This window comes from Lissotriton vulgaris, chromosome 4_1, assembly GCF_964263255.1.
Source record: "Lissotriton vulgaris chromosome 4_1, aLisVul1.2, whole genome shotgun sequence".
In the NCBI taxonomy this organism is placed as follows: domain Eukaryota; kingdom Metazoa; phylum Chordata; class Amphibia; order Caudata; family Salamandridae; genus Lissotriton; species Lissotriton vulgaris.
This window is the reverse complement of record NC_141691.1, coordinates 1,230,091,416-1,230,109,275: the sequence shown is the minus strand read 5'-3', so window position 1 is coordinate 1,230,109,275 and position 17,860 is coordinate 1,230,091,416. Positions and strand designations below refer to the sequence as shown.

The 17,860-nt window shown below is 42.1% G+C and overlaps 1 protein-coding gene across 1 annotated transcript in view; it reads right to left on the bottom strand.

The window, feature by feature from the left end:
* The window catches only part of NETO1 (neuropilin and tolloid like 1), a 149,411-nt gene that overhangs the window by 57,414 nt on the left and 74,137 nt on the right, over window positions 1–17,860 (bottom strand). The window contains exon 3 of the mRNA XM_086967440.1: window positions 10,862–10,975. Within this exon, the coding sequence (XP_086823566.1) occupies window positions 10,862–10,975 (114 nt within the window). The remainder of the gene's footprint in view (window positions 1–10,861; window positions 10,976–17,860) is intronic.

Below are 17,860 nucleotides of genomic sequence, written 5' to 3'. Positions count from 1 at the left end.
GGGGAAAGGGAAGAGTCCTGGGGGACACCACAGGACGTGGGGGTTTGTTTGGCGGAGTAGGGACCTAGTCGGACCGCTTGTGTTCTTCCTGTAAGGAAGGATTTGACCCACTCAAGAGCAACGCCCTGGATGCCCGCCTGCTCGACACGGTGGAGAAGGATGTTATGATCCACCGTGTCGAACGCGGCAGACAGATCCAGTAGGACGAGGGCTTGGGGGGTTCCCGCGTCCGCGTTACTCCTGAGTGTGTCGAGAACTGCCAAGATAACAGCTTCTGTGGAGTGGGCAGGTCTGAAGCCGGCCTGAGTCGGCTCGAGATAGCAGGATTCTATGAAGCTTGACAGGCAGCGAGTGACATGGGTAATGACATGGGGAATGACATTGAGTGTTATGGTAGTGTTTTCCATTTTTAGATGTGTAGGGTAGTGCATTTCTATTTATTATTTATTGTAGTGTTGTCTTTTAAACATTTTAATAAAGGGGTTAAATGTCTTTTTTTAATATGACACGTTATTCCGCATACCATTTTTATTACTAGGCAAGTTTTTACTTTGAATACATTAACACTTTCAATGTAATGGTATGCGAACTAAAAACCTGCGTAGTAACGGTTATTGCTAAGTAATAACCGCATAGTAATGGCATGTGTAGTAATCGCATGCCCAATAACGTGTCATATTCGTTCAGGCACCTCCGCATGTCCTCTGATTAATGTGCTGTCTTCCTCTAATATCTCTGTGACAAAAGTGAAGCTATGGGAGGGCTTGAGCAGTTCCACGAGTGTCCTCACAGGGCGATCTCCCTCCCCATATCTCCTGGCAGTAGCATACTTCCCTAAAAAATGTAAGCTCCCTTGTAGCCTGTTCATTAAAATCGGAGAGTTTATACCATATGACGGTCAGGGTGGAGGGGTCATTATGCTGGAAATATTGTGATTCCAGTGTCTTGAGTTCGGTCTCTATTTTACTTAGTGTAGCTCGTTGCGATTTCAAAATCCCTGATTGGCGAGTAATGCACTTCCCTCTGATGACTACTTTAAATGCTTCCCACAGTGTCGATGCAGAAGAGACGGATCCTGTGTTTAGAGCAAAATATTCAGTGATATCATTTTTTATTTCAGCTTGAAAAGCCGAATCTAGTAGAGCATAAGGGGGCAATCTCCATGTAAAACTCCCAATGTACAAAGGTCAGAAAGGCCCCTCTAGAGGTGATGGAGAGTGATCAGACAGTATCCTTGGAAGGATTTGTGTATCTAGCGTCCAAGCCGCCACATCTCCCGACAGCAGCCACCAGTCCAGTCTGGACCAGGAGCCGTGTTGTGTGGAAACGTAAGTGCCCTTGCATTTCTTTTGGTTAAAAGCTCTCCAGATATCCACTAGTTGAGAGTCTACCAAAATCGAATTAAATGCTTGATTAGATTTGGGATGTAATGCACGGGAAGCTCCAGCCTGGTCTCTGTCCTCACACAAAATAGCATTAAAGTCTCCCTCCCCAAATAATAGTGTCACAGCCCATGCCCGTAATTTTTGCCACCATCTCATGAAAAAAGTCAGGACTGTCAGTGTTGGGTCCATATATGGCAGGAAGGACCAACTGGGTTCTGCCTAGAGAGCCTTTTATTATTACATACCTGCCCTGATTGTCGATATGTGAGTGTGTAATTGTCTAGTCCACCCCACGTCTGATGAGTATGGCTACCCCTCTAGCATAGCTAGAAAATGTGGAAGAGCACATCGTCCCCCAGTGTTTATGTTGTAGTTGGCTATTGTAGTAGGTGTGTTTCCAGCAAAAATCAAACATCTACTTTTTGACAAGCCAAATACATGTGCACTAATCTAGCTTTTCTGTGATTGTTCAAACCACTAATATAGATTACTTATTTGCAGAAAGGGACACTTTACTGAACATAAACAATCTCTCCCCTCAACGCAGGCCCCCTTACACAATACTGCAAGGGTGCCTACGCTGGCGCTGGGCAGCTAAATTTAGCACCAGCACTTGGGGAAACGCAGGGATGCACCATATTCTTATAAATATGGTGCAGCCTTGTGTTACTAAAGTGATGGAGACTGGCGTTTTCCTTCTTGGCTTAATGACACACTTTGCCACTTTCTTTGTAAATGTGCCCCAAAGTTGTACTTTGAATGACAGAAGCTTGGGAAGATCAGATCATCCAAGAGCCAATTATTTAACAGTTTCTGGAAGTCCTGAAATGGGCAGACCAATCCAGTGAAACTCCACAGGTGGGAACCTGTTCTGAAAATTGAATCCCAATATTCAACCAGAGTCAGTCTTCAAGTACATTTTTACAACCAAGCCTTGAACTATGGAGCATCCCTGAATAACAAATATCCTGAAAAAATTGCTGTTTTATAAACGAACTGAAACATTAACTGCTTAATCGTGGCACGAATTCCGCCGCGGTGCGGCAATTTTGATGAGTGGGCGGGGCCACGTCGGCCAAGGATGCGCGTAGCATTATGGAGGTAGTGCTCATGACAGCCGTTGGCTGACGGGAGCACTTAAGGGGTTAAATTAATCACCATCTTTTTGTTTAATTCATTCTAAAAAAAAACATTTCTAAAGTTAACAAAATGTTCATTCCGAAGGAAACCTTACTGTGCAGGTCAATTTTAAAAATGTATGATTCAACCTGGATTTGCACTACTGCTACTGAAAATAACCTGAGTCCACACAAAATAAACCCTTCAGCGTAGCTTAGGGGCAGCCTGTGGCCAGCTAGCAACCTTTTTGCAGCACATCTAAGCCCCGAACTGCTGATTTGCTTCCTAAAACAGACAGATGCAATAGAACAAATGCAGCGTCAGTTTTAATCACGCTATTAATGAAGTCTTGGTAAACTGTTTGCAGAAGCAGAACCAAAATTGAAAGGAGAATCATGCTACTGAACAGCTGAAATCAGCAGTACTCCAGAAGGCATTACATGTGGGGAAATGGAAGAAGCAACCCCTACAGCAATATAATGACAGCAGCAGGAGCAGAAATAAGCAGATTGCACTGTCTACCGGAGACCTTGCTAGTTGGCCTCGCGATAAAGTACAATTTGTTTTTCTATAGAGCCTTAAGTATATCCGTCACAAACTTGATAGAATATTTGTCTCACAACTCCCACTGCCCAGAAAAAAGAATCACATTGTTCACCCACGTTTCTGCTGCAGTGATGGAGGGATATCTTGCTGCTAATCTTCATTATACTAATTTCTCTTCCCTTGTACAAGCACTTAATTCAAGAAGGGAGCGTCTACTCCAAAGCAGACATATTTTAAAAAGTAAGGGCTCATTACAATGATGGGTGGTCGCACAGCCGCTTACTATACATTGGTCAGGAGACCGACCAACAAGCAGGCAGTGGTCTGACCGCCCAATTAGGGAGAGACAGCAGTGCTGGCGGTCAGAAATGGGCTATTTTACATTTTGGTTTCTGATGAGGCCCAGGAAAAGTGCTGAAGCATAATCTGCAGTGTGAAAGAGCACTTTGTGCACATCCATACACCATGTGGTGCCTGGCACACGGTGCATGAATGTGCGTTGGAGCTTTACATGTGTCCCCAGGGCCACTTTACAATGGCCCACGGGGGACAGGTGGCCCTGCTTGGGGCCCCAAAGTCCGTTTATGAAAGCCTTTTCAGGGCGGTCGGTTTGCAATGAAAAGGATGTCTAAAAGGGACATCGTAATCCTTGTGGCGGTGCTTGCATAGACACCACCTCCATGTAAGGGATGCGATTCTGACCACCCCGACAGGATCCGAGATCTTGTTGGAGGTGGTAGAATTTAACCCCAGCCTCTGTGTTCCGACCCCCTGCACCCGAATGCTGCTGGCGACCAAAGACTTGTCTGTCGGTGGTGGTCCTACCAACATCGTAATCAGGCCCTCTGTTAAAATCCCCATACAGTTTTTTTCCATGTTCCCTAAATCAGCTATGTCCTCTGTGTGGGCTGTAAGAAGCAGACTCACTAGGAACGTGTCTTGCTAGAATCTGCATCATCCCTCAGGATCGCAGACAAACCTCCCTGGGAGGGAAAGTAATAAAAGGTCAGTTGGAGTTTCATGCTGGGTTTCCTTATCCTGACTGAACCACAGTCAGGAGGCAAAGAGGGAGCGGTCTCATGCTTGGACGTGTGCCTGCTCAATATTTATCAGTTTCTTTAGCCTCAGAGGGTGACTTGTGTTAGTAATGAGTGCTTAGTAGAATGGGCCTTGTTCTGCTGTTCTTAACTTTTCTCCCATCATGTAGCCATACACTGAGAAGATCTTGGTGAGAACGACTTGTAAAGGACTTGTAAAAATAAAAATCTGCACCTAACAAACATTAAAAAATCGACCAACACAGTACTGATGCATCCTACAGCTGTTTACCATTGTCCTCACAACACTCCGTATCCAACAATAAAACACAATTAACATCCAAAAGGACTCACTAGACAGACCACTAATCAGGTTTCCTGCAAAGCTCTGATTTTCCTTACAGTTGGCTGTCACCCTACTCACAACAGTAGTATATAGCCTAAACACAAGACCACAAACAACAAAAATCCCAAATACTGTACTTAGAATGGTAGTTTTAGCTTGGTTCTGTTCAGTTCTTAAAATGCGACACTTTAAGTTAATGTACCTTACGATGTGTTACGCTACCACAACAAAGGTGTTGCAGGGATGGAAATACGGCAAAGTTCGGGTACAAAGAAATAAAGACGTGAAGGTCTTCCAGATGCGGCACGCTTCTCTGATGATGCGAGAAGTCTTGATTCAATGCGTCAGCTGCAGCGGCCACACCCTTATTCGCGATGCGATGACAACAGCTACGGCGCAAACACTCTTTTCCAAAGTTGCGAGACGCTTCCGCACAATGCGGCAACTACAGCACCGAAATCCAAGATGCGATGACAGTAGCTCCGATGACTGCACACTTCTCCTTCATCGTGAGATGCTTGTCTCAATGCTGTGCAATACGACAGCTACAGCGGCAACATCCATAATGCGATGGCAGAGACGGCGACACGCTTCTTCCTCTTGAGTCACGCTTCCAGCTCCTTGCGACACGCAGTCCCTCAGAAAGCTCAAAACAGCAGCAGGCCCTTTCCAAGGAACTCCGGGGAGTTGGGGGTTAAAGGCTATTGCCCCTGAGACTTCAGCAGGAGGCAATCTCGGTTCTAAGCCCTTGGAGATCCTTAAAAGTTGAAGAAAGTACACAAAGTCCCTTTCTCCTTTCTTTGGCAGTCAGTCAACCACTGCAGGCCAATCCTCCAAGCAGCACTTCAGTTTAGGGATAGTCTCTCCTCAGTTTCTTCAGGTTCCTCTCCTCAGCAGATGTGTCTTCTTGTTTGTCCAAAAGTGATCTAAATTCTTGGGATCTGCGTCCCAATATTTATACCCCAAAATCCTTTGTTCTCTTAGGGCAGAGGGGCCTTTGCCTAGTCCAAACCAGTTCTGCAGCACTCTATTTACATGACTCCTTCTTTCCTTTCACAGTGCAGGGGAGAAACATCAGATGCCCCACAGGAGGTGGAGCCAGCATGGTGGAGGGAGGCACAGCCCTGGAGACGTCTGTTGACATGACTCCTTCTCTCCTTTCACAGTGCAGGGCAGAGACATCAGATGCCCCACAGGAGGTATAGCCAGCATTGTGGAGGGAAGGCAAGGCCATGGAGCACGCTGTTGACATGATTCCTTCTCTCCTTTCACAGTGCAGGGCACAGACATCAGATGCACCACAGGGGATGGAGCCAGCACTATGGGGGCATGCACAGTCCTATTCAGGTCCCAGGTGCTCCTCCTCCCTCCCAACGAGAAGCAGATCTCTCTATTCACCAGTGGGCAGATGCACCCTGTCTCCTGGAATCCCCCAGCCCTGTCACTCAAACTCCAGACAAGGAATACACAACCTACCAGAGGCAGGCTTGGATAGATAGACAAGAAAATACCTACTTTCTAAAAGTGGTATTTTCAAACTCAGAATGTTAAAACCAACTTCACTAAAAGATGTATTTTATCATTCTGAGTTCAGGGAAACTAAACTCGAATTTCTACCATGTTCCCTAAGTCAGTTAGAATTATAAGATGTGATAATCTAACTGCCCATTCTGTCCAATGGAGAACAGGTAGCCTTGCAATAGGGACAATAAAACATGGCTGTAATTCACTATTAGGATATGCCACACATGCCTGGGCTTGTCCTACCTTATACTTACAATGCACCCTGCCCTTGGGCCTACCATAGGGGTGTCTGACATGAAGAAAAGGGAAGGTTCAGGTTCTGGCAAGTGGGTGCACTTGCCCAGTCAGCATGGCAGTACCAGACTGCACACAGGCTCTGCATTGGCAGGCCTTAGACACACTTTTTACAGGCTGCTTCTGTGGGTGGCACAACCAGTGCTGCAAGCCCACCAGCAGCGTTTGGTTTACAAGCCCTGGGTACTCCTGGTGCACTGTACTAGGGTCTGACAGGTAACCAGCCAATCATGGAATCACAAATTCATACATCAATTTACAATAGGGAGAGCTTATGCACTTTAGAACTGATCAGCAGTGGTAAAGTGCCCAGAGTCATAAAATAGCCAGCAACAGGTCAGAAAAATTATAGGAGGAAGGCAAAAATTTCAGGGATGACCCTACAAAAAAGGCCAAGTCCAACACCAACAATCAAGGCCATCAACCACCTTGGGCATTTATGCCTGATAGTTAAGCACCGCCTTCGAAATGAGCACGGCAAATATAACATTTGTCTTTATTGCCACCAACACAAGACATGTTCAACTCTACTTGTGACCATCACAGCCTGTATTACATATAGAGAGCACTGTTCTTGTTTGCGCAATGGTGCCCATTTAAGCAGGTGCACTGGACACAAACAGGGACAATGCACCATATTATAAAGAATACGCTGCCCTCCAGGCAGCTACGAACAGTGCAATATTGTACACGTGTTTCTCTTTAGAAAGTGGTTAGAAATCTGCCTGCAGGCAGGTGCTGATAGCGACTGCAACGACATGCATGTGGATAGACGTTTGAGGATTCCATGATACCCCTTTTATCTCCAGAGGGCGCTGCCATCAAGGGCAGACTGACAGGGCTCCACCATTTTGTGATACACTTTCACACTTCCTAGGGGCATGCTTGCCTCTGAGTCCCAGTTGGTAATATAGCACAGTGGTGAAGTGATTCTCTTAATTACACAGGCCAAGCCCTATGAAAATAAGATCAGGTCCTCTGAAGATAAAGATGCTGCTATATGTGAGCCAGCACTATCAGTATAAAGCAATGAGACGAGAAGCATCTGCAACTCTTCCTGTAATAGCATTGCGCCCAGGGATGCAAAGAGCAGGTTCATATTCCCACTGCTCTCCAGAGCACCATATGTAATACAGCCCCTGATGCTTAGTAAAATGAATTTACTCCTCAGCTCCTGCTAAATGCTTAATAATTAGTATTCACCATTAACATCCACCTATCCGTCAAACTGCAAATCACAAAGAAAAGACAGGGGGGATAAACACAACGGTCCGTGACCAGTTTTCTAGAGATTCAACAATTGGGATTGTGTACAATGACTAAAATCAAGTTATATTACCAAGGTTTTTGATCTGTATGTAATAAATACACTTTACATAGTACCACACAATTAAACAGCGCCAATAAATATATATGTCCTTAAATCACAGGTATTTATTTGCATCAATCAAACATTACTTTTTAAGAGGTTGCACATGAAGGAAAGAAAAAAGGTTCTGCACTCAATGCTTTTTAGACAGCATGGACATGGGAATGTAGGTATAGGTCTGTTTTGGTGGGTGGGCGTCGACGTTTCGACTCGACTGTGCTATCAGGAGTTTTTCACCTTAGCTGCAAGTCTTCTTCAGGACCAAGAATTCTTCCCATGTCCATGCTGTCGAAAAAGCATTGAGTGCAGAACTTTAATTTACAGAGTACTTGTAAATTTTACTTTGGACAGGGTGGCTCAGACTGGTCTTTGTTACTAGTTTTTGTGAAAATATCTGAAATACTCCTTTATTCTGTGATTCAAAACTTTCACTTCCCACCACAACCACTCCCCATTCCCCTTTTTCTTTCCTTCATGTGCAACCTCTTAAAAAGTAATGTTTGATTGATGCAAATAAATACCTGTGATTTAAGGACATATATATTTTTGGGCGCTGTTTAATTGTGTGGTACTATGTAAAGTGTATTTATTACATACAGATTAAAAACCTTGGTAATATAACTTGATTGTAGTCATTGTACACAATCCCAATTGTTGAATCTCTAGAGAACTGGTCACGGACCGTTGTGTTTATTCCCGCATTGTGACCAGGTCCGCATCGGCTTTAAGGGCTACCCCATAATCTATAATGGACAAAGAAAAGACAGTCACACAGCAATATTCTCATGTCTACTATTTCCCAGAACCTGACTTCAACACCACTACCCCAGACCTTGAAATTGAAATATCCTGCGCACTGCCATCATCCACATTCTACACACTCAACAAAAAAGATGTAACTACATACAATAACCACACTCACCCTTCATGACCTGTGTTGACTACCACGGCATGTAACACTGACCATTATCACAAACAACTTTAACACAATATGTGGCTCAAAAGTGTAGATCACCCCACATCAGACTTTGGAAACTGTCATACTCCGATTTTCTACACACATTCCTTAAGATGGACAGTTCAGTTAACACACCGCTCCCATGACCCTAGAGTTTAAATCGGTCGACAGGACACACAAGTCACCTTTGTCGTATGTGGAATTTTGTTCACCACTGATCTTTATAGGTAATAGTCTGCACCTCAAACATTTTCTCTAGATACAGACATTACTTCTATTAATCCTGTCGCTTTCTGATGAAGGCAACATTGCAAAACGTGGGTAGAGAGCATCATAACTTTCTCTAATTTTGTCTTTTGGCCACAATCTTGCATACTAGCTGTTATCATTAACATATTGACATACCTTTTGCTTTATTTTTGTACTAAGGATGATTGAAGTTTTGTGTATTTTCATTAAACTTGGATCACTAGAAGGATGAGGAATGGATGCATGTATGTATGAGCATGAGTTGGTCTGTTGATTGAAATATATGTCATTCATATCTTATATATTATTATTACTAATGATTGAGTTCCAAAACACAGTGATATAGTTTTTCATTGATTAAGTAGATTTTCTAATTGTTACTATCAATAGATACTTCTGTTGTGTCATTATTTGTGCCCTCAATTAGATTTTAAACCAAATTGCCTAAGTTACCTTCTGAAACTTATGATCACTTCACATCTGCACACGTTCTAGATAGTCTCATGTCCACAGATTATTACAAACAGTATCTTAACAATGTATTAGTCTTGCAGTTTTCTGCAACTCATCCTGGCCTTTTTACAGCTAGAAACCCTAATTTCCTTGGTAGCTCCTCTTAGATAATGTTCCTCACGCTAGTTTCTCCATGGACCAACGGGATTCTAAACAAAATTTATGAAGAGTACAGTCATGTCAATGTTTGCAATCTTCGTGAAGTTGGCAATTACACTATAATACATTCAGAAGGCTGGAGAAACAAAATGAATGAAACTTTGCAATTCAGGACATCCTCAATGTGGGGATTGCGGTGGGGGGGGGGGGGGGGTGGCATGCCTGGTATTGAGCAGCACAGGCAAGTTGTGGTGCTATATGCACCAAAATTAGCATGTTATACACTAAAATCTTGTAATACAGTGACATTTATCGCACCCGATACATTCCGACTCTTGAGTCAAATTTTAGCAGGTGTGAATAATATCACGCCATTTGAGAGCAGCTCATATTGAGAGTTCCAGAGTCTTAAAAGCAATCCTGCTATCATTATTAATAATACCATGTTTTCTCTTTCCCTAGGGGACCTTTTTTTATATTTTGAATTTGGGTTCTTAAGGCAACTGACACAAACAGAAGAACTGTCCTTTGGGCCCAACATCAAGTTGTGGACAGAGCCCCGTAAAAACCTCTGACGTGAATGTGAATTCAAACCTATGACATAATTTTAAATCATAACACTTGTGTGAAAATAAAACATATTCTCATTAAAAAAGTTCTGCAGATTCTAAAAAAACTGTAAAGAGTATGTGTTCATTTTCCCTCAGTTTTCTAGCGTATTTACATGAGGTTTCTCATTCGGCGAAACATTTGAGCTAAAAAATATTATTCAGTCCTTAGCTCCAAATACTCTTGCTCGTTTGTCACATTGTACAGTTTTCTTCTGGTCCTGCCAAATACTTATGTTTTTAGTTTCAAGTAGTCAGTTGCTCTGCTTTGGGGCGCATGCCATATGTCCTGGTTAGTCTCGGACACCCACAGCGACGTCATAACTATCTCATGACTACAGATGGCGGAACTCAGTCAGCGTTTTCTCCATGTGCACAAACACAACATACTTTAATTCCTCCCTTGTATCTTTCCCCTTTCTCACCTTTTCTCTTTCTCTTCTCCCTCTTCTTCGATAACTACCGCCAGGTGGGGTTAGCTAAACATTTGGGACTTGCACGTCCCCACAGATCAAAGTATAAAACGTACCCGTAACAACTCTTCTAACACTGTAACAGGACCACCAAGATGTTCATGTAAAATTTGTCAATAAAATATGTGAAATAAAAAAAGCAACTACAATCTGCAATTACCCACTTCATTAAGAAAGAAACTATCAACCCCGCCTTTGAAATAAATAAACACCAGGAAATAAGAGAAAGAAAACACACACAGATTAAGCACGTACTAAAATGTAATTTAAATAAACCTGCTTACTTTTAATATCCACCCACCCTATGATAATTATATTACACGTTCGCCTAAATATATTACCTTTGCAGTGGTTTTCATCCCAAGGATACACGCAGTTCTGGACTCCATTACAGACCAATGTATTATTAATGCACATATTACTATGGCAGAAAAATGTATTGGCTTCACAGGGGGCTGCAAACAAAAAAAAAAGAATGGAATGGTTATTATGAAAATATTCAACACTTAACAGCAGCGAGACATGCAAATCATTGAGGGATAGAGGAAAATGTATTTATTTTCATTAGTAATGGCCTGCTTGGGTTTCTGGAACAGTTTTCCCCGCGCTCGCCATTTTTTTGAATAAGTGTCATACAGCAAGGGAGTGGTTGTTTAAGGAGCAGTGGGCGCAATGCATGGTTATAGTAAGATTCCAGAGAGCGCATCTAAATAGCCTCTTTTTTCACCAACGTGTCATGCTATAATAATATGAAGGAAAGCAATATTGGAGGGCAATTCTCAGAGCAATTACTTTAAATTATTAATGATTGTGGATAACTAAAGTAAAAAAAAACGCAGCCTTTTTTCAGTGCGGTAAGGAGAAAGGTAAATATATATATATATATATCCATCTTGTTGTAAATTCTGTACTATTCACACTTTAGTCATGATCTTGCCTACTTACTCTTTAATGTTATTTGTTTGTTTTTTAGAAATTGTGATTTTAATAATGAACTGTTTAATGAATTTTTGTGCTTTTATGGATTGAAATATATCCGAAATAAAGTCTTATTGAATTGAATTGAATATATATATGTATATATAAGCTGTGTGCAGCGTGCACAACCCCGAGGCCCCCCATCTTGGCAGACTTCACACATAAGGACTCAGCTCTTGACAGTTGTGGATTTTCTACAAGGTTGTAAAACCCCAGAGGCTCGTTATACAATGCAAGTTCCCCAATGGAGCTTGAATCCCTGTTTATTTTCAATAATTCATATTTTGTGGGTATCTGCACATATCTATTTCATTACATACAGAAAGCACGGGTTAATTCCAGTACTATTTGCAGGGTCATGCGATCAGAAGCAGTAGTACCATATTTCCCAACCAGAAACCTTTGTTCCTGTTAGCAAAGTAAAAATCACAGTAGAAATCACATATTCATTCAAATGAAGAAACAGCAGTAGTAAATGCGCTCAAATCTGAATCTGGTGATGTGTCAGCATTCTGGCATTTAGGGTGAATGAAGGACTTTTTCCTTGACTGTTATAAGACATAGTCACATTGTTCGATTCACTTTCGGATAGGTGATTCGAAGTGTCATTTGATTTAACCTTAATTAGCTACATTTATTAACCTGCACTATAATTCAACAATCGATGTACTATTTTTTCTCTTTGCATGGATTTACACATTTGTTCTAATTTACAAACACACCTATCATAGATTTCCCTTTGTCTTTTTACTGGCCAAACTTCCTTATTAATAGGCACTGCAGACGGGTATGTGCAATTTCATTTTTGCCCAGTTGGAGTGTTAGATATTGAATTGTTGGTTGAGGGGGTGGTGAGTCCTTCTCAGGCAACAGGCACAATCCCTGTCAGTGAGAACAACAAAAAGTCCCTAAATTAACCAGCACTCAAGCCTGTGATAGCCTGGCACATAAGCAATTAGGCTTAGCTTAGAGGTACTGTGTAAAGTATTTAAGCAGCACACAAACAGTAATAAAGTGAAAGCACAACATAAGAAAAATCCCAAAACAATTTAGAAAACATGAGTAAAATTGAAAAAGTTGTTCACTATCAAAATGACAAAAATCCAATCAGTAGAACCAGAGTTATGAATTTTGAAACTTTAAATTAGAAAATAGTGCCTAAAAAAGAAAAGTGCCAGGCGCAGACATCTATACACATGAGACAGGGGCAAGGTTCAAAGTTACGGCCGACCGAGATGGAACGTAGTTCAAATACAAGAAGCATTTTGGCCTGGTCTCAGCTTACCTGAGGACTTAGAAGATATTTCAAGGAAAAATGTATGAGAAAGTAAAGTTCAGTGGGGCAAGACAGCTGGCAGTGTCCAAGGAGGAGGCGTAATCGTCAAGCTACTGCTAGAGAAAGTTGAGAAGAAATTGTCTATGTTCAGAATTAGTCTCTTTATTGAAAGATGAAAATCTACCACAACACGAAGCTGCAGCCTGCAACCGACGAGATCTGCAGAAGGCCAAACACCCCTTCTGCAAGGTACCTCTGAACAGGATGAAGCTGTGAAAAGATGAGGATGGAGCTGCAGCACAGTTGCGCCGATCGGCAATGCAACATGCGAGCAGGTAGGTTCTATGCTTCCATTGTTTTTTCAGAACACTTTTTGGGCAAAACATTTGTAAATCCCAAGTTTTGGTTTTGGACTATCTGGGCAACTTTAGCACTCCTTCAAAGGGTTAAGAGCGCAAGGGGGGATTGGAGTGTTATGCACTGCCTCAGCATGGGTCCAGGTGTGAGTAGAAGATGGTTGGAGCCTTTTCTGTCCCTAAAGCTTTAATCAAGGACCCAGCCAACTAGCCCTGAAGTCCCTCTGAAAGTCCTGGGTTCAAGGTGGAGAGAAGGTCTCAAAATGCTGAGCAGACTTCTGAGGGCACAGGCAGGCGTCAGGCACCTTCTTTATGCAGCAATTCAGGCTTTTGAAGTACACAGCAGGCTATAGCATCAGGCAGTCCTCTGAGAGTCCCTCCACAGGTCCAGAAAGTGAACTGAAGAGTGGGTCTGACGGTCCCTTTTTTATACCTGGCACCATCTTTAAAGAGTAGAAATCTCTGGATGCTTTCCCCCACAGAAGTGTCTGGAATTTCCTGCCTTCCTGTCCTGGCTCCAGCCTGGCTAGAGGCACAAAAGACTAGAATGAAGTTATTTGTGTGAGAATAGAGCTCAGCCTATTAAAGTTCAAGGGGACTTTTCACAGCTCCACCCCAACCCTGCACGTGAAAGCCAATTCAGGCACACCTAGTCTCTCTATCTTGTGGCTGTCTAGGAATAATATACAAAGCCCAACTGCCACTCACATCTAGTCATGTGACCCCAGAACAGACTACAGGCACCAAAAAGGTAGGACACAAAAACAGCAACATTCTAACAGTGGCATTTTCAGAACTGTAATTTATAATCCGATTGTACAATTAAACAAAATTTTAAATTGCATTTCCTCTGGCATCAAACATGACCTTTCACTTATTCCCGACCAGCGTTAGCACTTATTAAATGTAATAAGGTGACCCAATGTTGTTTTAGCAGAGAGCTAGGCCTCACAGAACTGAAAAACGATTTTATTTGTTTTTCACTACCAGGACATATAAGCATATAACTGCATGTCCAACTTTTAATGATAATGCGCCCTGCCTTATGTGCTTTTTAGGGCCTACCTTATAGGTGACCTCTATGTATTAAAAGGAGAGTTTTAGGCTTGGAAAAGGGGTTACTTTGCCCAATCGATTTGGCAGAATAAAAATGCTGGCATGTTGCACAGTCAGGCCTGAGACATGTTAAAGGGCTACTTAAGTGGGTGGCACAATAAGTGTTGCAGGCCACTAGTAGCATTTATTTACAGGCCCTGTGTATTGGATGTATAAGTAAATAAGATATGCCAATAAGATGTAAACCAAGTTAACCATGTTTTTCTGGGAGTGAGCACAAGCATTTTATCACTGGTAGGAACTTAAGAGTCCTAAGGCCAACAAAAACGATGTCAGAAAAAAAGGAGGGTGAAGGCAAAAGGTTTGTGGAAAGACAACCCTAAAGCTTCCAGGTCTAACATGGAGGCATTGCTTTCTCTTAGGATTTAGTCAGGGATTCTAGTAACAAGTGGTGGTGAATACTGTCTTTGGGATAGGGAGGGAAACCTTCGAGGAACTAGATTCAGGGAAGCTTCTGTCACTGCTGTGCACATGGTAAAGGGACACCATTGATGAGAAGTCCCGAGAGGTAACCGCTACACCTGTGATGCAGTGGGGTAATGCAAAAAAATGACCTTCCTACAGAGAGTTAAGAAAGACCCCTTAGTCTTAAATATCTCACAGATGCTCATTGACCATAGCCTGAATGGCCCATTCCTGGAGGGATGAGGGGCCCTCAATGGCGGGGGCCCCCATGAACTGCGGGGCTTGTAGGGGCTGTGTTAATCCCCTCCGATGATGTAAAACTTTTTGGTGTTTTCTCGAAGGTACCACTTTCTGAAGTGATTGATTTCACTTGTTTCTTGCATGTTTCTTTATATTAATACAGTTTGACTTTTTTTGCCACAAAGGGGAAAGGAGTCAGATATTCCTTTCCCTTACTACTTAATTTGACAAATTATTTTCAGCATGGGCCTTTGCTGATTGTAATCTCGAGTAACAGCAACATCTGTTATGCACAGCGAATAAGAAACTTGTTTAAGCAAAAATTACATAAATAAAATAAAATTAAGAGTGTGCACTTATTACCACATCCAAGCATCTAGGATTCTTGTTTTACTTTTGCAACACACTTCTCACTCCAATATGTGGAGTGTACTGATAATTATTTTTCCATTGTTTGGCACACTTGTCAGCAAAAGCTTCTAATTATTCAGCCACACATGGAAATATTACTAGTCTCTTTCATGCAGCTTAAACTGTCCCGAAAATAACATAGGGGCAGATTTACGAGCCCCGGGCGCCACATTTGCACTGCCGTCGGTCACTTTTGTGACACAGCGGTGGCATAACCCATGTGCCATGTTGCTCCCTATTTACAATGTGACACATCTAGGGAGATGCGTTACGTTCCACAGCTCTGCTCCTCATGAAACCTTTTTCAGGTTTCATATGGGCGTTCTGGCGCAGGGTGGGCCTTCCGTCGCAGGAACGCCTCGGGAAAGTGCCTGAGTAAAATCTACACGATTTCACTTAGTCACTTTTCCGACACCGCTGCATCAAAACCTTGCGCCTGCTTGAAGCAGGCATATGGCGTGACGCACCATGTTGAGGATAGGCCAGGTTGGAACCGTGCTGGAGTTGAGTCGCGTCCGAAACACAACTACAGCACTTCGCCAACCTTACACTGGCAGATGCGACACGCATCTGTTTATCCTTGGGCCATGATGCACTGCATTGTTAATACAGCGCATCTGTGGTTGCGCAAGGGTAAACTTGTGTCACGCATCTTTCCTGGTGCATCCCTGCTGATTTGCAGGGATGCACCAGGAAATGTAAATCTGCCCCTTAGTGGCCAGATTTACAATGCATTCTTGAGGTCGTGAGTGATCTGTATAGAAGTACCTGCTCATTTGCAATCTCAAAAATGCATTTTTATGTACAAACCTTAATTTGTGATTTAATAACAAGTAACAGAATCGCAGTTTGGGTTTGCGACGCAATATGAATTCAGCAAGAGGTGCATTTAGGGCATTCCTTTCACATATCAAATTGTAGTGTTATGTATTAATGATTTGAAACTGAATTCAGCTTGCAAAACATTCATATTTTACCACTGCTTCAAAGGAGATGGTCACACATTCTCAAATATGATGGGGTCCCCATTTGAGAATATTAAAACATATATTTTTTTAAGAGCAACCAATACCTACTCTTAAAAAATGAAATGTAAACGTTTAATTTTTTGTTTTTGAAAAGCATACCGTTTTCCTTTAAGGAAAACGTCCGGCATTAAAAAAAAATTACTTTATTTAAAAGCAATCACAGACATGGTGTCTTCCGACCAGGCCGCTATCTCTGTCATTGCTATCATTCCTAATGGGTTGCAAACTGTGGCATACTTCATTAATATTCATGAGTTAGGTAGATTTGAGATGGGATTCAAAAAGAATTAATACTTTTGAAAAACTATGACTTTTTTTCTAAGTCCCTTCCAAGAATGTAATCAGACTTAGAAAAACAAAAATCTACTTTTGAATAAAAGTTGTAATTGTTTACTGATACCATTTCAGGGTGGGACTTTGTCACTTTTTTGATGAAAAAAGTTGAAAGTGGACTTTGTCACTTTTTGGATGGGAAAAGTAGAATGTTTTCCTATTCCTATCTCAGAATTGAACTTAGTCACTTTTTAAAGAACACTTTTTGAAATTGGAAATTGTCACTTTTTTGATGGGACTTAGAGAAATTTCTACTTTAAAAAATAGATGAAATGTTTTCTTATTCCCATCTCAGAATTGGACTTTTTCACTTTGTCACCTAAATCAAAATTCTCTCCTCAAGAATGGGATTTTATGATATCCTTTTTTTGGCGATCCACATCCTACTGGAGTACAAGGTCAAGCTTAACCAGATGACTACTTGTGGATCCGACCACAATCCTTTGACTGCAGAATCTCCAAGGATCCAGACTATTTCCAGTATTTTTCAAGCACAACATAGAACCCCTGAGAGCACCATGATTTCATCAGTACATGTAGGAAACCCAAATAACCTAAACATCACATATGGATATGACATCACCAGGTTCAAGATTTGCCTTGTCACTAGGACTGAATGGCTAAGTTACACTTTAAGCTAAATTCATTGGTAATGTCACTTGTACTAAACGCCAGCAACAACCAACAGGGCCATGTCAAAAAATGTGTCTCAGAGGTGAATCTTGACACATTCAGCCAAGACTGGTCAACTTGAGCCAAACCACGGTGTTGCACAGCAATTGCACCCTCTATTGGCATGATAAAATCCCGTGTAGGTGCTAGCTGCTAATAACATTCATGGCCGATAACAGAACTGCAGTTCTTAAATCGGTTAATGCGCATGTATGTGTTATTTATATAGAGCAAACCGAGCCAATAGGCAGAGAAGTGCTGTACAGGGTCAACAGCAAGGATACCCTAAGGAGCACTTGGTGATATATCTGGTCTCTATGAATAGAAGTGGATTGTTACTGCATCGTAATGCCATCAGTTTATTAGTCTCCACTATCCCATTTTACTGTTCCGCCCTTTTTCCTAGATTTTAATAAAATGCCAGACTTTAGAGTGTTGTTTCACTGGGTGCTGTAAATAAGAAGTAAGCACCCCAGAGAGAAAAGCAGAGTGGCAGCAGGCGGGGGTCCAATATGCACGCAGACT